The sequence below is a fragment of the Drosophila arizonae genome, chromosome 4, assembly GCF_054131065.1.
Source record: "Drosophila arizonae isolate 15081-1271.41 chromosome 4, UAZ_ARI_1.0, whole genome shotgun sequence".
In the NCBI taxonomy this organism is placed as follows: Eukaryota; Metazoa; Arthropoda; class Insecta; order Diptera; family Drosophilidae; genus Drosophila; species Drosophila arizonae.
The window spans coordinates 27,756,111-27,782,008 of record NC_142924.1 but is presented as its reverse complement, the minus strand read 5'-3'; the positions used below and the strand labels follow the sequence as shown (position 1 = coordinate 27,782,008).

Sequence of the window (25,898 nt, the reverse complement as noted above, 5' to 3'; positions counted from 1 at the left end):
ATCAAAACTTGCAAGATCAAACACCATCAGCGGAGGGATCATTTTCCAATACATACACCACGACCAGATAGATATATACAGCAAAGCTAGCAAGATGAAAAACCATTAGCAGATAGGCATTTTCCAATACATCACTAAAACCAGCAAGATCAAAAACCATCGGCGGTTAAACGTTTCCAATATACATTATTATAAAAACATTTGTGTAGAGTTAATTTAAATCACAAGAATCACAATACAACAACCAAAGCCCACATGATAAAAATCATGTCACTCTGTTAGTTGTCCTATTGTTCAGTGGCTCTGTCACTCTGTCATTTCGTCTCTATGTTTTTCAGTTGCATTGTTGTTCAGTGGTTCTGTCACTCTGTCATTTCGTCGCTCTGGCTCACAATCTTAGCTGCTAACGCTTTCGTCATAAAATTTCCAGAGCGTCGTGCCCTTGTTAACCTTCTTCTACATTGTATGCATACCTTCCTTTTTCTTGCAATATAACGTCTACCTCCGTGTTTGCTGTGCGTTTTTGGCATCGAAACTTTACATGCCCTTTCCATAGCTGCTAGGCTTCTTTCGACCTCTTTCGAACTGTCTTTCTCGTCTATCCAGTTCTACCTGTATCCACCTTGCTTATGTCCCATCTGTGGGAGGGTTTTGCTTATTGGTATTGTGGATGTCATATGATATATACTCGTGATCACTGCTCGTGAAGTCATCGAGTATCTTCCAGTCCTTTATCCGATCTACGATGTGTTCGGATCCAAAGGTTAAGTCCGGTATTGTGCCTTCACATCCCGGCCTATGTAAGGTAGCTCTGCTTCCGAGTTTGTTACCACTGACCCGGACCTAGCGGCCATATCCATAATTTTCCGTCCTCTAGAATTAGTAGAGGATATTCCCCAGTCTACTGCTCGTGCATTCAGATCGCCAGCCACAATGAAGGGCTGCGTCGATCCACGAGCAGATTCTCGATTTCATCCAGTTTTTTCTGGAAGGGGCTTATGTCATCGCTGGGAGATAGGTAGCAGCTGACTACTGCGACTTCTCTGAAGCGTGCGTCGATCGACGAGCAGATCCTCAATTTCACCCAGTTTTTTCTGGAAGGGGCTTATGTCATTGCTAGGAGATAGGTAGCAACTGACTACTGCGACTTCTCTTCCTGCTTTCTAGTGGCCGTTGTCCACTACTACTGGGGATCCATATGACAGCAGTCTTAGTGTCATCCTCTAGCCCGACACCGGCTTCTTTTCGCTTGTATTGGTCACTGATGATCAATACATCAATAGAATGGGCCTAGCTCTGACAAAGCCAATTTTAATGTCTGAGCTCAACAACGTCTCCGCTTTGGCTTTCTAAAGTTACAAAAGCCCTTACTTGCTCCCGACTGTTTGGGGCAGTGACTTTTATGCGCAAGTCCACTGATGAATAATCAAGGACTTGTCGCACTGCCATCTCAGACTCTACAGTTAGTGAGTCAAGATCACGGATTTGCAACATATATTATTATAATACCATTTCAGTATATCAAAAGAATCATAATACAACAGCCAAAGCCCACAAGATAAAAATCCATCAGCGGGGACACATTTTCCAATACATCACCAAAGCCAGCAAAATCAACAACAATCAGCGGAGTCACATTTTTCAATACACAAATTAAAACCAGCAAGATCAAAAACCATCAGCGAAGACACATTTTCCAATACATACACCACAGCCAGCAAGATCAAAAACCATCGGTAGTCACACATTTCCAATATATATTATTATAAAACAAGTAAGAAAACTCTAGTCGAGAGTGCTCGACTAGATACTACCCTGAACCCAACAAATAAAAATGCCCATTTAGTATGGCTGAAATTTCAATTTCGATGTATTTAAAAATATAAATAAAATACCAAACTCATTTAATAAAATATAAAAATATTTTGAAACAATTAAAAAAGTTAACATCAGTTGAACCGATCGGATTCGGCCACCTCACTCCTGCTAGTGGCGCTGGCAAAACTCAAATAGATTCACTGCTGCAGCGCCATCTATCAAAACTAAACGAAACTAACTGCTGATGTGATTCTAAGAATCTGCTAGAATAACCAAACTATTAAAAACGCACATAAGGTATAGTTAAAATTTCAATTTCGGTGTATTTAAAAATATAAATTAAATAGAAAACTCATTTATGAAAATATAAAAATATTTTGAAACAATTAAAAATAATTAACATCAGTTGCATCGATCGGGATTCGAACCGCGTCTTCTCGATCGAGCGTCATGCAGCTAACACACTACGCCACCCCACTCCTGCTAGTGCCGCTGGCAAAACTCAAATAGATTCACTGCTGCTGCGCCATCTACCAAAACTAAACGAAACTAACAGCTGATGTGATTCAACGAATGTTTCTGTTGTAGCTGCTGCACGTGCGTTTGTTAATTGGCCAAATATTTGATTATTTTTTATTAATTTTTGACTGAACGGAATTTAATGAAACTTTCAGAATATGATCTACATATTATATTGAATATTTGAGAAATTTAAAAAAAAGAAAAATCATTCACAATTAGCTCTAGTGGCATCTGATTTGAACTTGAATGTTTTTACTCGATAAAAACATAACGGGATGATTTATCTAATTTTAAAAGCAAACTCGACGTCCGCGCTGTATATACAGTCATTTTAAAAAAAAATTCAAGTCTCTAGCTCTTATATCTTCGGAAATCGACGCGTTCAAACATACGGACAGACGGGAAGACGGACGGACGGACAGACGGACAAACGGACAGGGCCAAATCGACTCAGCTCGTCGCCCTGATCAAGAATATATATACTTTGTGGGGTCTGCCACGCCTCCTTCTGCCTGTTACATACATTTCAACAAAACCATTATACCCTGATTTCCCATTGAAAATGGGTTCAGGGTATAAAAAAAACATTTGAGTAGAGTTCATATTATATCATAATACATCGCCAAAGCCCAAAAGATAAAAATCCAACAGCGGAGACACATTTTCCAATACAAAAATCAAAACTTGCAAGATCAAACACCATCAGCGGAGGGATCATTTTCCAATACATACACCACGACCAGATAGATATATACAGCAAAGCTAGCAAGATGAAAAACCATTAGCAGATAGACATTTTCCAATACATCACTAAAACCAGCAAGATCAAAAACCATCGGCGGTTAAACGTTTCCAATATACATTATTATAAAAACATTTGTGTAGAGTTAATTTAAATCACAAGGATCACAATACAACAACCAAAGCCCACATGATAAAAATCATGTCACTCTGTTAGTTGTCCTGTTGTTCAGTGGCTCTGTCACTCTGTCATTTCGTCTCTATGTTTTTCAGTTGCATTGTTGTTCAGTGGTTCTGTCACTCTGTCATTTCGTCGCTCTGGCTCACAATCTTAGCTGCTAACGCTTTCGTCATAAAATTTCCAGAGCGTCGTGCCCTTGTTAACCTTCTTCTACATTGTATGTGTTTGAAGCTGTCGAGCTTTTTCGACAACTCTGGCTCCAATCATTTACGAAGGCAAAAAATAAAACCAAAACGATATAATTTAGCTTATTATTTATTAATTTAATGCCGAGTCTGTGGACACTGTTTAGGCAAAGTTATTTCGATGCGAGGGTGACAAGTTTGTAGGTGTTGCGCGAATGAAGACTATTTTCGTACAGAGTTTAAAAGAATATAAATAAAGAGGAGTATGCAATTAACAGAGCGGATGAGATTTACATATGTATGTGTGTTATGCTTTGTTATGTGCAAGAGTGCGCTAACAGCGAATGAGAATGACAAAGGAAAGAGATTAACTTAAGAGAAGCTTATTTAACTATTAAGAGCAATTATTAGCTGCTGCGCCGAACATCCTCCCCACCGTTAAAAGACCATGACTTTTAACAGGATCATCAACCGGAAGGACGCACAGCTTATTGACAGCTCGACGTGTAGTTCCAGTGGGTGTACGCAGAACAGCGACTCTCACGGCTCCATCGGCTCCAGCGATGATTTCAACGACCCGGGCTAATGGCCACTTCAAAGGTGGCAGGTTTTCGTCTTTTACACAGACGACATCGTTGACCTTGATAGAAGGCCGTGGGGTCCGCCATTTTACACGCTGTTGCAGAATTGTGAGGTATTCCTCACTCCATCGCTTCCAAAACAACTGCTGTATGTATGTCATACGCTGCCAGCGATCGAGGCGATTGCAGTTAATCCGAGATAGATCTGGTTCGGGGAAGTCGATAAGTGGTCGACCAATCAGGAAATGTCCTGGAGTGAGAACTCCAAGATCGTCAGGGTTTTCTGAAATTGGAACAAGAGGACGAGAATTGATTATAGCCTGAATTTGGCACACCAATGTGCGCAGTTCATCGAAACCAAGAAGTGCCGATCCCATAGACCGATATAGGTGCCTTTTAGCTGTCTTCACTGCTGCCTCCCAAAGACCGCCAAAATGTGGCGAACGAGGAGGTATAAATTTCCAATCGAAGCTGTTGTTGGTGCAGTAGTTGTGAACTTCAGTACGATGTTCCTGGCTCAAAAATAAACGTCTCAGATCCGCCAACTCGTTCCGTGCACCCACAAAGTTGGTTGCGTTGTCTGACCAGATGCATGTTGGAATGCCGCGCGTACTAACGAAACGCTTGAGGGCGCCCAAAAAGGCAGCTGTCGACAGATCCTTTGCAAGCTCCAGCCATACAGCCTTGGTTGTGAAACAAACGAACACGCAGACGTAGCATTTTACTGATGCTCTATTTCGTCCATCGGGCTTGTAATAAAAAGGTCCACAATAGTCAACTCCAGTGATTGTGAATGCCGGTGAGCACTGTGCACGCTCCTTAGGCAAGTCTGCCATTATATGCTCAACTAGGCGAGGCCGGGATCTGCAGCAAATTATGCATTTTCGCAATTCTCGGGCAACAGTTTTCATGCCGCCTATGGGCCAAAACTGCAATCGAATAGCTGCAAGCAAAGCCTGCGGTCCGGCGTGGTGATGCATTTGATGAAAATGGGATATTATAGCGAAGGTTACGGGATGGTTTTTGGGTAAAATAATTGGGTGACGCGCATCGAAGCCGAGAGTAGAATGCCCCAAACGACCACCAACTCTTAGTAGCCCAAAATCATCCATAAACGGAAATAGCGAAAGAATGGCGCTTGACGAGTGTATATTCCTTCCATTCTGTAGGGCAGAGTATTCCGGTTGCAACTGAGCTCTTTGAGCAAGACGACATAATAGGAACGATCCTTGACGCAGATCATCCGATGATAACTCAGGTGATTTTATTTTCCGGATGAATTTATGAACATAACCAAAGATTCGCTTCATTATTCCGAATGAATTTATGTACTTGAATGACAAAGAGATGTCCACATGCTCTGCCGACAGCAAGACTCTTTGACGCATTTCAGGCAAGCATGCTTCAGGCAAGCAGTGCCTAGGCCAATAACATTTTTCCTCTTGCAAAAAAGAAGGTCCATGCATCCATAATTTCGAGTGCAAGAGCTCTAACGGTGCTGCTCCTTTAGATAACATATCTGCAGGGTTCATCTCAGTGGGCACGTAATGCCACTCCATGCCGATTGTGAGCTGCTGTATGGCACAAACCTTGTTAGCAACAAAAACATTGAATTTGGATGGCTCTTCCTTTAGCCAAGACAAGACCACCGCTGAATCTGACCAGCAATGCATCTCACATTCGAACAAGTTCAGTTTCTCTATCTCGCTTATCAAGTTCGCAAGCAGAAATGCAGCGCATAACTCAAGCTTAGGCACAGTGAGGGTCTTTAGTGGGGCGACTCTAGCCTTGGAACAGAGTAGATGCACTTTGACAGCATTATTCTTCGATGACCGAACATAAACACAAGAGCCATAGGCCTGAAGGCTAGCATCGCAGAAGGCATGTAATTCAACTCTTGCTTTAAGTTGGAGTACATAACGAGGAAAGGTTGCATTGCTCACTTGATGAAAGTCCTTACAAAATTCGCTCCAAATCGTTTCCAATGATTGTGGTAGACTCTCATCCCATTGTAGCTTGTCTCTCCACATGCGTTGCAAGATGATTTTTGCCCTAGTTAATGTTGGTCCGATCAAACCTAACGGATCGTAGCATCGCGCAATGGTTGACAGAACTGAACGTTTTGTGTGTTTTCCAACACTAATTTTGGGCTCGAAAGTGAATACGAAGCTATCCTTTCGAGGCTCCCAGATGAGTCCAAGAGTTTTTGTCACATCGGTCCCATCGCCGAGTTTGAGAAAACTCTCCTGCTCGATTTCTGGAACTCCGCGAAGAATGTTGATTGAGTTTGAGCACCATTTTTTCAATTTGAAGTTGCCTCGCTCAAGAAGATTTTTAGTTTGTTCCATTATGTCGCGAACTTCTTCAACTGAATTGCCTCCTGAGATCAGATCGTCAACATAGAAATCTCGCAAAACAGTTTTAGCTCCTAGGGGGTATGATGACGACTCATCCATTGCTAATTGGTGCATTGCACGAATAGCCAAAAAAGAAGCGGGCTTGGTCCCATAAGTGACGGTATTCAATTTGAAGACTAGAATGTCGTCTGAGGAGTTTCGCCATAAGATACATTGAAGCATTGCATCAGGCTCTGAAACCTTCACACACCTATACATTTTACTAATATCACCTGTAAGTGCAATGGAAAATGTGCGAAAACGAACGAGTGTGTGAAACAATGTAGCTTGTATGGTCGGTCCTGACATAAGAATATCATTTAATGAAAGCCCAGATGTGGTAACAGCCGAACCGTCGAATACCACTCTCAGATTTGTTGTCGAACTTTCTTCCTTGTATACACAATGATGAGGCAAGAAGTATTTGCATTTAGAAATCTCTGCGCTGGGCACCGGTGACATATGGCCGAGATCAATATATTCTTTCATAAATGCAGAGTATTTTTCCTTCATAGCATGATTTCGAGCAAACTTACGCTCCAAATTTAAGAGCCGACGCTTGGCCTGCACATAAGAGTCGCCCAAAGATTCGAAGCCTTGCTTTTTTGGCAAGCAGACTAAGTATTCCCCTGAAGACAATCGACGATGAGTTGCGATGAAATGCTGCTGACAGTGGAGCTCCTCTGTTGTTACCTTGGCGATAGGCTCGAAAACGTGCTCCACTTCCCAAAATTGACGAACCAAATCATCAAGCCGAGTGCTGAGATTGGTATCATCGGAAGCTCTTTGAGTTACGATGAACGATGAGAGTTTGGGGGCCGATTGCCCGCCACCTGATATGATCCAGCCGAGTTGAGTTTTCTGCAAAACTGGCAACCCAGGTGCCAACATAATTTGCCCAATACACAACAGCTCAAAGAAAAGACCAGCTCCGATGAGAAGATCAATTCGCTGTGACTTATAAAATAAGGGATCAGCTAACTTTATGTTTGAGGGTATGTTCCAACTATTAGTAGACATTGAAATTCCAGGCTGATTATCAGTAATCGTCTTGGCGATGATTGCGCTGATGGTAGTTGAGTAATCTGAAATCCGCGATTTCAGAACGAGATCGACTGAGTATCCTTCAGTTGAGAAGCTAGCATCTCCAATGCCAGAAACTGCAGTAAGCGACTTTCTTTTTCGGAGCTGAAGCTGATTAGCGAATTGCGTGGTAACAAAGTGAAGTTGAGATCCTGAATCTAAGAGTACACGACACGGAACGAATATTCCAGCTCGATTCTTAACAAGGATTATAGCAGTGGCTAGAAGCACAACATCAGACGAATGAGGCGACAGATGGGCTTGAGGCAAAGAAGGTGACATTGCAACCATAGCAGAGGAATGTATTGCATTTGTTTGTTGAACAGTGTTGGATGTATCTACTGAAGATTGATTGTAATGCAATAAGGTATGGTGCTTCGATTGACAAGTGCGGCAGGTACTAGATTTGCAATCTTTCAGCTGATGCCCCTTTCTTAGGCAATTTAGGCACAGAGCGAGTCTCTTGGCCTCCTTATGTCGTGCAATGGGTGGCAATTGCTCAAAACGCTTACATTGAAATATCATGTGGCCCGTGTCTTCGCAAAAGACACAACGACTGGGAGTTTTGGAAGCAACAAATGATTTTCTTAAATGTGTACTCACGATCTTCCCTGACTTGCCAACCTGACCATCCTGCAAAACTTGATCCACATTTTCAAGCATTCGACACCGCTCTTGCAAGAACGTTGACAACTTGGCCCACGACGGTAACTCATTTGCTGATGATCGTTCCTCCCATTTGGCCTGAGTGCATTTGTCCAATTTCTGCAACACTGTTTGCACGATGATACAATCAGCGACTTCTTCCCTCGATGCAAGAGAATCCATAGCACGAATGTGAGATGTAACCTTATCCGCCAACTGCCTCAGTCTGCCCACAGATGAATCTGCCTTCTCAAGCCCAAATATCGCTCTGATGTGTGCCTGTAAAATAAAACGTTTATTATCAAATCGACGTTGAAGAATATCCAGAGCGATGCTATAGTTAGCCCTATTTATTTCCAATGAGCCGATGGTATCCAGCGCAGCACCACTTAAGCAGGACCGAAGATGTTGGAGCTTCTCAATAGGGCTGAGATCAGAGTCAGCATCTATGATCGTTTTGAACATAGAGAAAAAGTTTTCCCACTCAGTATAGATTCCACTAAATTTTGGCAATTCCAACTGCGGCAAACGCGACCGATTTGACATAATGAGCACTGGATTAGCATTTGTAAAGCTTGTATTAAGTGTCGAAGAAAACTGTTGATTTGGCCGACTTCCCAGTTCACGTTGAAGCAGGGCCTTAAACTTCAGTAGAATTGATTCAAATTTCGCAGGTAAATCACTGGATATGGACTCAAAATCTGATTCTTCTAAGTTCGTGTGAACCGCATCGAAATTTGACTCTAATTTGGTGATTGAGTCCAAAAGTACACGCAAATCACACGAATCCATATGGCTTAATTTGTCCGCGTCTGATTCGGCATATAGACTTTCAAGTCTATCGAACAGCGCTTTCGTTTTACGCTTTAGATAAGTGACCTGAGATGCAGGAACTTGATCAGCACTCGATTCTAAATTATTCATTTTAGCCACAAATTTATTTGTCTTATGTTCACTTTTGAAAGAACACTTGCAATTGCAAAGTTAATGTACAAGCTAATAGTTCCACTTATGCACATATAATTTATCTGCACATTTTATATGCAAGCCCACTGTACGTATATACATATGTATGTACGTGTGTGATCGAGACAACTATTTTCGGAATAGCTGTGCAGACGCTACATAAAAGGCGCTAAACGCGATGATCCACGGACGAAAGAAAAAATGATAAAGATAATCAGAATGCAAAGCCACTGCATGCAGATTATCTGAGCTTTGATTTATGTATGTGTGTGTGTGTGTGTGTGTCTTCTACGATTGACACAGCTTTTTAGGTTTGCGCGCTTTCTATGCAGATGCAGCTGAGAAAGCGCCAACCGCGACGAACGAAACGGCAATTAAAAGAGGATGCAAAAAACTCAAGACAATTGCGTACACATACATATAAGCAGTTCGAACGAAATGTTAAATGTTTTACAAGGTTGTGTCACAATGAAATTGATAATTTGAATGCACTATCTTGCACAAATGTTTTGTAAATTTCACTGATGAGCGACGCCAAGATGGTGTAATAACTTTTAACGCGCTATGCGAGCACCACAGAGTGTATTAGGATCACGTCGGGGTCACCAAAATGTTTGAAGCTGTCGAGCTTTTTCGACAACTCTGGCTCCAATCATTTACGAAGGCAAAAAATAAAACCAAAACGATATAATTTAGCTTATTATTTATTAATTTAATGCCGAGTCTGTGGACACTGTTTAGGCAAAGTTATTTCGATGCGAGGGTGACAAGTTTGTAGGTGTTGCGCGAATGAAGACTATTTTCGTACAGAGTTTAAAAGAATATAAATAAAGAGGAGTATGCAATTAACAGAGCGGATGAGATTTACATATGTATGTGTGTTATGCTTTGTTATGTGCAAGAGTGCGCTAACAGCGAATGAGAGTGACAAAGGAAAGAGATTAACTTAAGAGAAGCTTATTTAACTATTAAGAGCAATTATTAGCTGCTGCGCCGAACAGTATGCATACCTTCCTTTTTCTTGCAATATAACGTCTACCTCCGTGTTTGCTGTGCGTTTTTGGCATCGAAACTTTACATGCCCTTTCCATAGCTGCTAGGCTTCTTTCGACCTCTTTCAAACTGTCTTTCTCGTCTATCCAGTTCTACCTGTATCCACCTTGCTTATGTCCCATCTGTGGGAGGGTTTTGCTTATTGGTATTGTGGATATCATATGATATATACTCGTGATCACTGCTCGTGAAGTCATCGAGTATCTTCCAGTCCTTTATCCGATCTACGATGTGTTCGGATCCAAAGGTTAAGTCCGGTATTGTGCCTTCACATCCCGGCCTATGTAAGGTAGCTCTGCTTCCGAGTTTGTTACCACTGACCCGGACCTAGCGGCCATATCCATAATTTTCCGTCCTCTAGAATTAGTAGAGGATATTCCCCAGTCTACTGCTCGTGCATTCAGATCGCCTGCCACAATGAAGGGCTGCCGTCGATCCACGAATTAGAATTAGTAGAGCGTCATGCAGCTAACACACTAGGCCACCCCACTCCTGCTAGTGCCGCTGGCAAAACTCAAATAGATTCACTGCTGCTGCGCCATCTACCAAAACTAAACGAAACTAACAGCTGATGTGATTCAACGAATGTTTCTGTTGTAGCTGCTGCACGTGCGTTTGTTAATTGGCCAAATATTTGATTATTTTTTATTAATTTTTGACTGAACGGAATTTAATGAAACTTTCAGAATATGATCTACATATTATATTGAATATTTGAGAAATTTAAAAAAAAGAAAAATCATTCACAATTAGCTCTAGTGGCATCTGATTTGAACTTGAATGTTTTTACTCGATAAAAACATAACGGGATGATTTATCTAATTTTAAAAGCAAACTCGACGTCCGCGCTGTATATACGGTCATTTTTAAAAAAAAATTCAAGTCTCTAGCTCTTATATCTTCGGAAATCGACGCGTTCAAACATACGGACGGACGGACAGACGGACAGACGGACAGGGCCAAATCGACTCAGCTCGTCGCCCTGATCAAGAATATATATACTTTGTGGGGTCTGCCACGCCTCCTTCTGCCTGTTACATACATTTCAACAAAACCATTATACCCTGATTTCCCATTGAAAATGGGTTCAGGGTATAAAAAAAACATTTGAGTAGAGTTCATATTATATCATAATACATCGCCAAAGCCCAAAAGATAAAAATCCAACAGCGGAGACACATTTTCCAATACAAAAATCAAAACTTGCAAGATCAAACACCATCAGCGGAGGGATCATTTTCCAATACATACACCACGACCAGATAGATATATACAGCAAAGCTAGCAAGATGAAAAACCATTAGCAGATAGGCATTTTCCAATACATCACTAAAACCAGCAAGATCAAAAACCATCGGCGGTTAAACGTTTCCAATATACATTTTTATAAAAACATTTGTGTAGAGTTAATTTAAATCACAAGAATCACAATACAACAACCAAAGCCCACATGATAAAAATCATGTCACTCTGTTAGTTGTCCTGTTGTTCAGTGGCTCTGTCACTCTGTCATTTCGTCTCTATGTTTTTCAGTTGCATTGTTGTTCAGTGGTTCTGTCACTCTGTCATTTCGTCGCTCTGGCTCACAATCTTAGCTGCTAACGCTTTCGTCATAAAATTTCCAGAGCGTCGTGCCCTTGTTAACCTTCTTCTACATTGTATGCATACCTTCCTTTTTCTTGCAATATAACGTCTACCTCCGTGTTTGCTGTGCGTTTTTGGCATCGAAACTTTACATGCCCTTTCCATAGCTGCTAGGCTTCTTTCGACCTCTTTCGAACTGTCTTTCTCGTCTATCCAGTTCTACCTGTATCCACCTTGCTTATGTCCCATCTGTGGGAGGGTTTTGCTTATTGGTATTGTGGATATCATATGATATATACTCGTGATCACTGCTCGTGAAGTCATCGAGTATCTTCCAGTCCTTTATCCGATCTACGATGTGTTCGGATCCAAAGGTTAAGTCCGGTATTGTGCCTTCACATCCCGGCCTATGTAAGGTAGCTCTGCTTCCGAGTTTGTTACCACTGACCCGGACCTAGCGGCCATATCCATAATTTTCCGTCCTCTAGAATTAGTAGAGGATATTCCCCAGTCTACTGCTCGTGCATTCAGATCGCCTGCCACAATGAAGGGCTGCGTCGATCCACGAGCAGATTCTCGATTTCATCCAGTCTTTTCTGGAAGGGGCTTATGTCATCGCTGGGAGATAGGTAGCAGCTGACTACTGCGACTTCTCTGAAGCGTGCGTCGATCGACGAGCAGATCCTCAATTTCACCCAGTTTTTTCTGGAAGGGGCTTATGTCATTGCTAGGAGATAGGTAGCAACTGACTACTGCGACTTCTCTTCCTGCTTTCTAGTGGCCGTTGTCCACTACTACTGGGGATCCATATGACAGCAGTCTTAGTGTCATCCTCTAGCCCGACACCGGCTTCTTTTCGCTTGTATTGGTCACTGATGATCAATACATCAATAGAATGGGCCTAGCTCTGACAAAGCCAATTTTAATGTCTGAGCTCAACAACGTCTCCGCTTTGGCTTTCTAAAGTTACAAAAGCCCTTACTTGCTCCCGACTGTTTGGGGCAGTGACTTTTATGCGCAAGTCCACTGATGAATAATCAAGGACTTGTCGCACTGCCATCTCAGACTCTACAGTTAGTGAGTCAAGATCACGGATTTGCAACATATATTATTATAATACCATTTCAGTATATCAAAAGAATCATAATACAACAGCCAAAGCCCACAAGATAAAAATCCATCAGCGGGGACACATTTTCCAATACATCACCAAAGCCAGCAAAATCAACAACAATCAGCGGAGTCACATTTTTCAATACACAAATTAAAACCAGCAAGATCAACAACCATCAGCGGAGAGACATTTTCCAATACATCAACAAAACCAGGAAGATAAAAAACCATCAGCGTTTAGACATCCAATACACACACCACAGCCAGCAGAATCAAAAACCATCAGCGGAGACACATTTTCCAATACATACACCACAGCCAGCACGATCAAAAACCATCAGCGAAGACACATTTTCCAATACATACACCACAGCCAGCAAGATCAAAAACCATCGGTAGTCACACATTTCCAATATATATTATTATAAAACAAGTAAGAAAACTCTAGTCGAGAGTGCTCGACTAGATACTACCCTGAACCCAACAAATAAAAATGCCCATTTAGTATGGCTGAAATTTCAATTTCGATGTATTTAAAAATATAAATAAAATACCAAACTCATTTAATAAAATATAAAAATATTTTGAAACAATTAAAAAAGTTAACATCAGTTGAACCGATCGGATTCGGCCACCTCACTCCTGCTAGTGGCGCTGGCAAAACTCAAATAGATTCACTGCTGCAGCGCCATCTATCAAAACTAAACGAAACTAACTGCTGATGTGATTCTAAGAATCTGCTAGAATAACCAAACTATTAAAAACGCACATAAGGTATAGTTAAAATTTCAATTTCGGTGTATTTAAAAATATAAATTAAATAGAAAACTCATTTATGAAAATATAAAAATATTTTGAAACAATTAAAAATAATTAACATCAGTTGCATCGATCGGGATTCGACGCCACCCCACTCCTGCTAGTGCCGCTGGCAAAACTCAAATAGATTCACTGCTGCTGCGCCATCTACCAAAACTAAACGAAACTAACAGCTGATGTGATTCAACGAATGTTTCTGTTGTAGCTGCTGCACGTGCGTTTGTTAATTGGCCAAATATTTGATTATTTTTTATTAATTTTTGACTGAACGGAATTTAATGAAACTTTCAGAATATGATCTACATATTATATTGAATATTTGAGAAATTTAAAAAAAAGAAAAATCATTCACAATTATCTCTAGTGGCATCTGATTTGAACTTGAATGTTTTTACTCGATAAAAACATAACGGGATGATTTATCTAATTTTAAAAGCAAACTCGACGTCCGCGCTGTATATACAGTCATTTAAAAAAAAAATTCAAGTCTCTAGCTCTTATATCTTCGGAAATCGACGCGTTCAAACATACGGACAGACGGAAAGACGGACGGACGGACAGACGGACAGACGGACAGGGCCAAATCGACTCAGCTCGTCGCCCTGATCAAGAATATATATACTTTGTGGGGTCTGCCACGCCTCCTTCTGCCTGTTACATACATTTCAACAAAACCATTATACCCTGATTTCCCATTGAAAATGGGTTCAGGGTATAAAAAAAACATTTGAGTAGAGTTCATATTATATCATAATACATCGCCAAAGCCCAAAAGATAAAAATCCAACAGCGGAGACACATTTTCCAATACAAAAATCAAAACTTGCAAGATCAAACACCATCAGCGGAGGGATCATTTTCCAATACATACACCACGACCAGATAGATATATACAGCAAAGCTAGCAAGATGAAAAACCATTAGCAGATAGACATTTTCCAATACATCACTAAATCCAGCAAGATCAAAAACCATCGGCGGTTAAACGTTTCCAATATACATTATTATAAAAACATTTGTGTAGAGTTAATTTAAATCACAAGAATCACAATACAACAACCAAAGCCCACATGATAAAAATCAATCAGCGGAGACACATTTTCCAATACATCACCAAAGCCAGCAAAATCAAAACCCACAGCGGAAGATCATTTTGCAATGCATACACCTAGCCAGCAAAATCAACAACTATCAGCGGAGAGTCATCTATATATTTAAAAGAGAGTTGTGTAAAAGTGCTCCTCCACTTATAACTCGAGATCTGCTGGTCCAATTTGCATGGTTTTTGATTTGTTGGATTTGTCTCCGCTACGAGTAGGATAGTAGATCTTAAAAATACTAAAAAAAAATTGACGAATACTTGAAAAACGCGGTTTTTTACCTAAAGATTCAAATTTCCATTGATACTCAGTAGGCTTCATAACAGTGACAGTTTTCGGTCCTGGTCTCATATTATACAATAATAGTATAGAAGTAAACCTGACTATTCATAAAAAAAAGCACATTTGATAAAAATAATACGCGTGCGTATAGAAGCTAAATATCTCGAAAGTTGAGGTAATTGTCTCAAACATAAATTTGTGTAAGTTATTTATATTTATATATCTCGATTGTTTTATGTGGTTTTGTACGAGGGCATATTCAGTATTACTATTAATAACAAGTAAGAAGGCTCCAGTCGAGACTGCTCGACTAGGAGATACCCTGAACCCTCCAAGATGATATAATTATCAGTCTGGACTTCTTTTATGCACACATACATACACATGCACTTATAAGCACGCGCTCTGCTGACTGCGCAGTTAGCAGCGACTGCGCTTGGGCTGCGCTGCAATGTGGGCAATATTATGAGAATTTATTTGTTGAATAATTTCGTTTGTAGACATACGATCTTAATGAAACTTTCAGAGCGTAATCATATGGTTAAAATATGTGTACATTCCAAAGCACAAGTCTCTAGTACTTGAAATGCGTTTTTTACAAATTGGGGGCGAAGGGGGCGTGGTATCCAAAATCTGTAAATTACAAAATCTTTGTGTCCATTAACTCTATATACAACGCAAATTTGGAGTCTCCAGGTTTAAAAGTGTTCCAACTAGGATGAAAAAACCAAGTCGATTTTTCGATTATTCTCGATAAAAAAGTTATCGGATGAGTTATCGAAAAAATAAAGCAAACTCGTACTGCCTATGGTATTCACGAGTATGCATGCCAAATTTCAGCTCTCTAGCTCTTATATCTTCTGAGATCCTTTTGCTCATACGGACGGACGGACAGACGGACAGGGCTATATCGACTCAGCTCGTCGTCCTGATCAAGAATATATATACTTTATGGGGTCTGTGATGATTCCTTCTGCCTGTTACATACTTTTCACAAAACCATTATACCCTGATTTCCCATTTTCAATGGGTTCAGGGTATAAAAATTCCGCGTCCTAGAAGATTTAATCTTTCCCGGCGGACCCATAATGCAATTAGGCAACGGAATATCGCGAGTCAATTATCTGATGAAGAACGAGAAATCGCCCGAGAATGGCGCCGCATTAGTACCAAGCAAAATGGCCTTAATTCGTGCTTCTCAAAGAGAGGCAGCCCAAGAAACGGCAATAAGAAATGGTTCAAGGATTGATTTGAATCGAGCAGCGTTTCAATATGATTGCACCATTGACTACAGCTTGAATCGTTTAGTTGGAGAGTTAGAGAGAGAGAGAGAGATATAATCGGATATAATCCGACATTTAAGGTAATTTACGTTAAACATTTTATTTTCTATGATTGTAAAAAATTTGGAAGTGTTTGTAAATCTAACTATAACTATGGCTAATCAACACAGCTATGAAAAAAGCAATTTCCCAAGATTTGCAGCAAATGCTTTACGAACATCATGCATTGGTCAAGCTATTCAAGACTGCTTTAGAGCGCATGCCAAGAATTGACTATAAAGTAGTAATCAGAGCAGATAAAAGACCAACTGGAACACATGAACGCACATTTAATGCTCCAACAATCGATGAAGTGGCAATCCTGATTGTTGGTGAAAGCTTGGAAGCACGCGATATTGTGCTTACATGACGCAGTATTGGGCAATTACAAAGAATATCTGAAACGCACCGTTCATATGACGCTTTACAATATGATGTGGTCATCGAAGGTGACTAAATAAGTCCCCGTGACCTGCTGGCTAGTTCCGGTGTTGCCCACTATGTCGATAGTGGCGCTGTTGATGATAACGATGCCTTCATCGACTACGATTATGGGCTTTAGATGCCCAAGACGTGTAGCGCATTGTGCAGTGCCACCTGAGACCAACTGTTGGGCACATGTTGTTTTCTGCATTTGTTTGCAGAAGGTGGTGCTCACTGTAGAGGCGCAATCCCGCACGGCGAAGGTTTTTGTCCCGCAATCAGCCACCACGTCGCCTTCTTCTAAATCTATAATAATAGATTACTATGCTGAACGGGAAATATATTGATTTTTTTGCAATTTGATTAAAAAATATAGTAGTTGGGAATTTTGAAAAGCCTTAATATTAGATACCTCTAGTAGGTCTGTTACGCTAACATTGGTGAGTTGCTCATTTAGTTCTTTTACATCAATGCTGTCGAGTATGAGTGGGCTAATTAAATTTATTTTTGCATTTTATTTCTGAGACTTCAGTATCTGGTTTTTGAATTGTGTTGAGAACTCTTGAAATTTCGTTGAGTCTCACTTGAATTTTGTTATTGATCTCGATTTGCTTGTTTTCAGCGTCTACTAATTGTCCTTGTTTAAATTTTATCTGCTCCCAGTCATCGAAATCTGGGGTTCCTGCTATTGCTTTAAGGGCACTACCTATCAAGTTTATGCTTCTGACCTATCTATGGTGAACGTTAAGGGTACTAATTAAAGTGGCTATGTGTTGTAAGTCAGTCTTAAGTACCTGTCTCATATGGTCTTTGTAGTAGGTAGTCCGTCTATTAAGCTCCACGTCTCGTCAACATATGTGTCGTATATCGTCAGGTTAGTTGTGTGTCCCATGTAGCCGTATTCGCCCCAAATCGTCACGTCCCCGTCTATTATAGGTATGTAGTCCGCGTGCGTATAGTCATTAAGTCTCGAAGTCGCTTCAGTTCTAGTCAGAGCCACTATTTTTAAAACTAGAATATATTTTATCCTAAGGTAAAATAATGTAGTTATTAAAAAGGATGTTTTTTTTTTTTTTTAATTAAAAAATTAAAACAAGTAAGAAGGCTCCAGTCGAGACTGCTCGACTAGGAGATACCCTGAACCCTCCAAGATGATATAATTATCAGTCTGGACTTCTTTTATGCACACATACATACACATGCACTTATAAGCACGCGCTCTGCTGACTGCGCAGTTAGCAGCGACTGCGCTTGGGCTGCGCTGCAATGTGGGCAATATTATGAGAATTTATTTGTTGAATAATTTCGTTTGTAGACATACGATCTTAATGAAACTTTCAGAGCGTAATCATATGGTTAAAATATGTGTACATTCCAAAGCACAAGTCTCTAGTACTTGAAATGCGTTTTTTACAAATTGGGGGCGAAGGGGGCGTGGTATCCAAAATCTGTAAATTACAAAATCTTTGTGTCCATTAACTCTATATACAACGCAAATTTGGAGTCTCCAGGTTTAAAAGTGTTCCAACTAGGATGAAAAAACCAAGTCGATTTTTCGATTATTCTCGATAAAAAAGTTATCGGATGAGTTATCGAAAAAATAAAGCAAACTCGTACTGCCTATGGTATTCACGAGTATGCATGCCAAATTTCAGCTCTCTAGCTCTTATATCTTCTGAGATCCTTTTGCTCATACGGACGGACGGACAGACGGACAGGGCTATATCGACTCAGCTCGTCGTCCTGATCAAGAATATATATACTTTATGGGGTCTGTGATGATTCCTTCTGCCTGTTACATACTTTTCACAAAACCATTATACCCTGATTTCCCATTTTCAATGGGTTCAGGGTATAAAAATTCCGCGTCCTAGAAGATTTAATCTTTCCCGGCGGACCCATAATGCAATTAGGCAACGGAATATCGCGAGTCAATTATCTGATGAAGAACGAGAAATCGCCCGAGAATGGCGCCGCATTAGTACCAAGCAAAATGGCCTTAATTCGTGCTTCTCAAAGAGAGGCAGCCCAAGAAACGGCAATAAGAAATGGTTCAAGGATTGATTTGAATCGAGCAGCGTTTCAATATGATTGCACCATTGACTACAGCTTGAATCGTTTAGTTGGAGAGTTAGAGAGAGAGAGAGAGATATAATCGGATATAATCCGACATTTAAGGTAATTTACGTTAAACATTTTATTTTCTATGATTGTAAAAAATTTGGAAGTGTTTGTAAATCTAACTATAACTATGGCTAATCAACACAGCTATGAAAAAAGCAATTTCCCAAGATTTGCAGCAAATGCTTTACGAACATCATGCATTGGTCAAGCTATTCAAGACTGCTTTAGAGCGCATGCCAAGAATTGACTATAAAGTAGTAATCAGAGCAGATAAAAGACCAACTGGAACACATGAACGCACATTTAATGCTCCAACAATCGATGAAGTGGCAATCCTGATTGTTGGTGAAAGCTTGGAAGCACGCGATATTGTGCTTACATGACGCAGTATTGGGCAATTACAAAGAATATCTGAAACGCACCGTTCATATGACGCTTTACAATATGATGTGGTCATCGAAGGTGACTAAATAAGTCCCCGTGACCTGCTGGCTAGTTCCGGTGTTGCCCACTATGTCGATAGTGGCGCTGTTGATGATAACGATGCCTTCATCGACTACGATTATGGGCTTTAGATGCCCAAGACGTGTAGCGCATTGTGCAGTGCCACCTGAGACCAACTGTTGGGCACATGTTGTTTTCTGCATTTGTTTGCAGAAGGTGGTGCTCACTGTAGAGGCGCAATCCCGCACGGCGAAGGTTTTTGTCCCGCAATCAGCCACCACGTCGCCTTCTTCTAAATCTATAATAATAGATTACTATGCTGAACGGGAAATATATTGATTTTTTTGCAATTTGATTAAAAAATATAGTAGTTGGGAATTTTGAAAAGCCTTAATATTAGATACCTCTAGTAGGTCTGTTACGCTAACATTGGTGAGTTGCTCATTTAGTTCTTTTACATCAATGCTGTCGAGTATGAGTGGGCTAATTAAATTTATTTTTGCATTTTATTTCTGAGACTTCAGTATCTGGTTTTTGAATTGTGTTGAGAACTCTTGAAATTTCGTTGAGTCTCACTTGAATTTTGTTATTGATCTCGATTTGCTTGTTTTCAGCGTCTACTAATTGTCCTTGTTTAAATTTTATCTGCTCCCAGTCATCGAAATCTGGGGTTCCTGCTATTGCTTTAAGGGCACTACCTATCAAGTTTATGCTTCTGACCTATCTATGGTGAACGTTAAGGGTACTAATTAAAGTGGCTATGTGTTGTAAGTCAGTCTTAAGTACCTGTCTCATATGGTCTTTGTAGTAGGTAGTCCGTCTATTAAGCTCCACGTCTCGTCAACATATGTGTCGTATATCGTCAGGTTAGTTGTGTGTCCCATGTAGCCGTATTCGCCCCAAATCGTCACGTCCCCGTCTATTATAGGTATGTAGTCCGCGTGCGTATAGTCATTAAGTCTCGAAGTCGCTTCAGTTCTAGTCAGAGCCACTATTTTTAAAACTAGAATATATTTTATCCTAAGGTAAAATAATGTAGTTATTAAAAAGGATGTTTTTTTTTTTTTTTAATTAAAAAATTAAAAAAATGGTTCACTTAACAACCCTTTATACCGCCTTGTTGCATATCTGCAACATACCGTTTAAATTGAGTTATTTCGCAATGGGTATCAAGAAAGTGGTATGGCAAATTTTTTTGTAAGTCAGAAATATGTGTTATTTCGATTTTTGTAGCTGGTTGCACTTTTCCACATGTCTTGCCATACAAATATTAAAATTTCCCTCCAATTTAGTGAATTGTGTATATGGTGTCCAAATCAATTTTATATGTGCACATTTTTCTAATAAATTTTTAATTTGCGAACAACTACTTTTTTAATAAGGTAACTATATTAATAATGCGTTTGTAATCAAGTTTTTGGGTTTGTTGTTGTGTATTGTGAGTAACTCATGAATATCGGTATGTTGCAGATATGCAACAAAGTACTATTAGGACTTCTTTTTTGCACTCTCAATTTTATTGCATTTATGCAATATACCATTTATTGTGCTTATGTTTTATATGTCACTATATACTTCTTTTGTTGTTTTGTGTTGTGAGGAGCAATAGAGGTATGCACGTATGAGTGTATATGAACGTACGTATTTGTTGTGCGTTTATATGCATATACGTGCATATACATATTGCTCCACACAAGCGACGCGAATACTGTAGGAGCGACCCTCGCACTGGAAAGGGGGTCAAAGTCCTGTTAGAGGCGGGCTCTTTCGCTCCTACAGATTCAGCAATGGGTTCGCGTCGCACGCACGACGATCATCGGTGACCGTTAGTCGAGGTGCCGTTCGGGCCGGGTGAGCCTTACTCACTGAGGATCGCCGAACTGGGGCGACTGCATGGACGCCGTGCCTCGCTCAGAGATGAGGCAACGACCGCCGTCGGGGACGACGAGCTGGAGTCGGAGCTTGCACATGTGGCACGGCTGTGTGTGCCCTCCACAAGCGCGACGGCGCGACTCCAAAATACGCGTCAAGGGGAGATGAGGGCCACATCCACCCCGCAACCGGAAATCAGGCCACGAGGACACGACAGCACCGCTCAGGAATATCCAAAGGTGGCCAAACAAGTGCGGGAGTGGAGCTTCCGTTTTGATGGTACCACAAAGCCTTTGGAGTTCTTGGAGCAGGTGGAGTGGTCGGCGGACACATATGGTCTGGATCTGGATATGATGCCAGAGCTGCTGAAAGGCATGGCCTTGAAATGGTACGTGGCCAACAATCAGCACTGGACGGCGTGGGCGACATTCGTGCGCAGCTTCCAGGAGTTTTTCCTGCCCAGAGGCTATCTGGAGAAGCTGGAGGATGACGTCAAACGCCGGAGGCAGATGGTAGATGAGTGCTTTAAAGTCTACATGGTGGAGATGCAGACTCTCATGCGGCCTCTGCGCTATGGAGCAGACCGCGAAATGAAGCTAATATACAATAACAGCCTGCCCAATCTGCGCGCTTACGCCAGGCCGTATCAATTCCACAATCTAGTGGAATTGATGCACCTGGCAGATGAGTTCGAGGAGCTGGAGAAGGACCGCGAGAGGCTGCGGCAACAGCCACGGCCTGGCCGGACACGACTGATGGCCATGGACGACGCTGGAGGCGATGTGGAGTATCGCCGCATGGAGGATGAGGCAAAGCCTTCGCCTGCGCCAAGGACTGGCACAGCCAGAGCACGAACACACATCCCGAATCCAGCCAGGGCATGTCGAGTGTGTGGTCAGGAGGGGCACCTCGCGTTTACGTGTCGCAACAAGGCGCTGGATTTCTGCTGGCAGTGCGGGCGTATCGGAGTGAGAACGTTTGCCTATTGCCAGTCGGGAAACGAGAAGCGACACCCGCCATCCAGGGGCGAGCGGGATCAGCGGTCAGGAGCCCCCAGGCACTAGTGGGCCGTCTCCAGGATGAAGGCAGCCAGATGTCGGCGATCGTGGCCATTGGAGCCACTCAACAAAGAGCTACGATCGACACGGGAGCCACAAGCAGCTTTATCAGCGAAAAGCTTGCTGACGAGCTCAGAGGAGTGGGCGTGGTGCGTGCTACACGGCGGCGCATACGCTTAGCGGACGGCAGTTGCAGTCAGGTGGACTCGCAACTGGAGGCGACGATCAGCCTGGGGAATCAGCAAATACAGATTCCGTTGCCGATTCTGCCAGGAGTGATCGAAGATCTAGTGCTGGGCTGGGATTTCTTGGCCAGCATGGGCACCACACTGGAATGCGGCGGCTTGACACTGAGGATCAAGCCGAGAATTCCACAGTCGAGCGGACAGTCAGAGGAGAAGCTGTCCGTGGCTGTGGCCAGTGTGGAGGCGAACCCAGAGACGCCAGCGGAGGCGAACATGGAGCAGCCAACGCCTATGCACAAAGACCCAGAGGTGGACGCTTTTCTGAGGCATGAGCTGGAGAAGTTCCAGCATGTGAAAGGCACCACCAGGATCACGGAGCACCGGATCAGGATGCAGGACAACAGGCCCATAAAGCAGCGCTACTTCCCCAAAAATCCAAAAATGCAGGCGAAGATCAACCTGCAGGTGGATGAGCTGCTGGCCCAAGGCTGCATCGAGCCCTCGAAGAGCCCACATAGCGCGCCGATTGTTATGGTTCGTAAGAAGAATGGGAAGTGGCGGCTAAGTGTGGATTTTCGACAGCTAAACAGCAGATCCATCAAAGATGCATACCCTTTGCCGCGTGTGCATCACATTCTGGACCAGCTGCGAGAGGCGCGCTACATCAGCAGCCTGGATTTGAAGGATGGGTATTGGCAGATACCGATGGAGAAGGCCAGCAGACCGCTGACAGCATTCACGGTGCCAGGAAAGGGGCTCTATCAGTGGAAGGTGATGCCGTTTGGACTCCATTCTGCACCGGCGACATTTCAGCGAGCGCTGGACCAAGTGATCGGCCCAGAAATGATGCCCCATGCCTTTGCCTACCTGGACGACATCATCGTCATCGGCCGAACGCGACAGGAGCATATGAACAACCTACGAGAGGTGTTCCGGCGACTGCGGGCAGCCAACTTGAAAATCAACATCGACAAGTGCGATTTTTTCAAGAAAGAGCTAAAATATCTGGGTCACAAAGTCACGGAGGATGGCATTTGCACGGATCCAGAGAAAGTGGCCGCTATTGCCGAGCTGAAGCCACCCACAAACGTAAAAGAGTTACGTCAATACGTGAGCGTGGCTTCATGGTACCGCCGCTTTGTGCCAGATTTTCAAGCCACAGTGCATCCGCTAAATACACTGCTCAAAAAGTGCACGAAGTGGGAGTGGACGAAGGAGCGGCAAAGAGCGTTCGAGACGGTAAAGGCCAAATTGACGGAGTCACCGGTGCTGGCGTGCCCTGATTTCTCGAAGCCATTTTGCTTGCAAACGGACGCAAGCAATTATGGGCTTGGGGCAATCCTGACGCAGACCTCGGAGGATGGAGAGCGCGTCATTTCGTATGCCAGCCGGACACTGAACAGTGCTGAAAAGAACTATTCAGCTACTGAGAAAGAGTGTCTGGCTATAATCTGGGGCATACGAAAGCTCAGGCCATACCTGGAAGGCTACAAATTTGTAGGGGTCACTGACCATATGGCTCTGAAGAGGCTCAATTCAATCGAGAGCCCAACGGGAAGGATTGCCAGATGGGCACTGGAGCTGCAGCAGTATGACTTCGAGATCCGCTACAGGAAGGGCAAGCAGATTGTGGTAGCAGATGCGCTCTCACGGCAGCCTCTGGGAGAGGAGGCGTGTCGATTGGTCAAGAGCAAGGAGACGCCAGCTGGGACGGGATGTCGCTGGCTCACCAGGCTTCGACAAGACATAAAGAAGGCGCCACATAAGTTTCCAGACTATATGGAAGAGTCTGGAAACTTATATCGGCACATCCCTCATCAAGCCGGCCACGAGGATGTGGCTGCATGGAAGTTGTGCGTGCCGGCGGACCGGCGCAAACAAGTGCTGGAGGAGAACCACTACGCAGCCACCGCTGGCCACCTTGGGAGCCGAAAAACTATCGCTCGGGTGGCAGCGCGGTATTACTAGCCAGGTATGTACCGGGATGTGAGAAGATACATACAGCGCTGCGAGGTGTGCCAGCAATACAAGCCCAGTCAGCTGCAAGCTGCTGGGAAAATGCTGACACAGGTGCCCGAGGAGCCATGGGCAACAGTTTGTGCCGATTTTGTTGGCCCACTGCCGAGATCAAAGCATGGTAACACTATGCTTTTGGTCTTCATAGACCGCTTCTCGAAATGGACCGAGATGGTGCCGCTGCGGAGTGCGAATAGCACAGCTCTCCAGAAGGCATTTCGAGAGCGGATCTTGGCGCGGTTCGGCACGCCAAAGGTGCTCATTACGGATTATGGTACCCAATTCACTAGTCGGGCATTCAAGGTGTTTCTAGAGGAGCTTGGGGTGCGCCACCAGCTGACAGCACCATACACACCTCAAGAGAATCCCACTGAGAAGGCCAACAGGACAGTGAAAACGATGATTGCGCAGTTCGCTGGAGATGACCAGAGATGCTGGGACGACGCATTGCCGGAGTTGACGTTGGCGGTCAACAGCAGCGTGTCAGCATCCACAGGATATTCGGCCGCCTTCATCACGCAAGGGCAAGAGCCTAGGTTGCCCAAATCACTGTTCGACGCGCAAACGATTGGCACAGGCCAGGAGGCACAGACCCCAGTCGAGAGAGCCAGCAAGTTGCGCGAAGTGTTTGAGATCGTGCGTCGGAACCTGGAGAGAGCTGGACAGGATCAGGCGCGGCATTACAACCTACGGAGGCGGCAGTGGAAGCCGGCCGTAGGTGACAAGGTGTGGGCAAAGGAACGCCACTTGTCTAATGCCGCAGAGGGATTCGCAGCAAAACTGGCGCCACGCTATGGAGGCCCATATATAGTGGCCAGTTTTGTGTCTCCAGTCATCTGCCGGATAAGGTCGGAGGCAGAAAAGCGGACCAGGACGGCGCATGTGGCGGATCTCAAGCCGTGGAGAGGAGACACGGGTGAGCAATAGAGCTGTTTTGTTTTTGTTTTTTTCCAAAAAAAAAAAAAAAAAAAAAAACAAGTAAGAAAGCTCTAGTCGAGACTGCTCGACTACGAGATCCCCTGAACCCTTGGAGTGCTAGCTATTTCAATAAATTTTCGCGTCTTTCAGCTTACACAAGAAACACACACACATACACAAACACATACACATACAAGCACCCACGCATAAACACGCATGGGCTGCAGTGTGCGCTTACTATGAGAACTTAATTGTTTAATAACTTTTTTTGTGGACGTACGATCTTCATGAAACTTTCAGATTATGATTATAACATGAATATGCATGTAATTGCCAAAGCACAAGTCTCTAGTATTTGAAATACGCGTTTTACAAAAGTGAGGGTGAGGGGGTGAATTTAGAGGTGGGGGGTAAATTTTAACAAAAACCGAAATTGTATAAATTGCATATAAGCATACATTCAAAAT

At 42.8% G+C, this 25,898-nt stretch overlaps 1 protein-coding gene across 2 annotated transcripts in view; it reads right to left on the bottom strand.

Annotated features, from left to right (window-relative positions):
- Positions 1-3,561: 3,561 nt before the first annotated feature.
- The window catches only part of LOC149269539 (uncharacterized), a 107,889-nt gene continuing 85,552 nt past the window's right edge, over positions 3,562-25,898 (bottom strand). The window contains exons 1-2 of one of the 2 annotated variants that reach the window (XM_089466459.1): positions 8,111-10,123; positions 3,562-4,311 (exon numbers count right to left, since the gene is read on the bottom strand). In XM_089466459.1, the coding sequence (XP_089322585.1) occupies positions 4,267-4,311; positions 8,111-9,076 (1,011 nt within the window). In that variant the 5' untranslated portion in view covers positions 9,077-10,123 and the 3' untranslated portion in view covers positions 3,562-4,266. Of the gene's footprint in view, positions 4,312-8,110; positions 10,124-25,898 lie in introns of those variants that run through there. The other variant, XR_016269608.1, reaches the window with a different exon arrangement.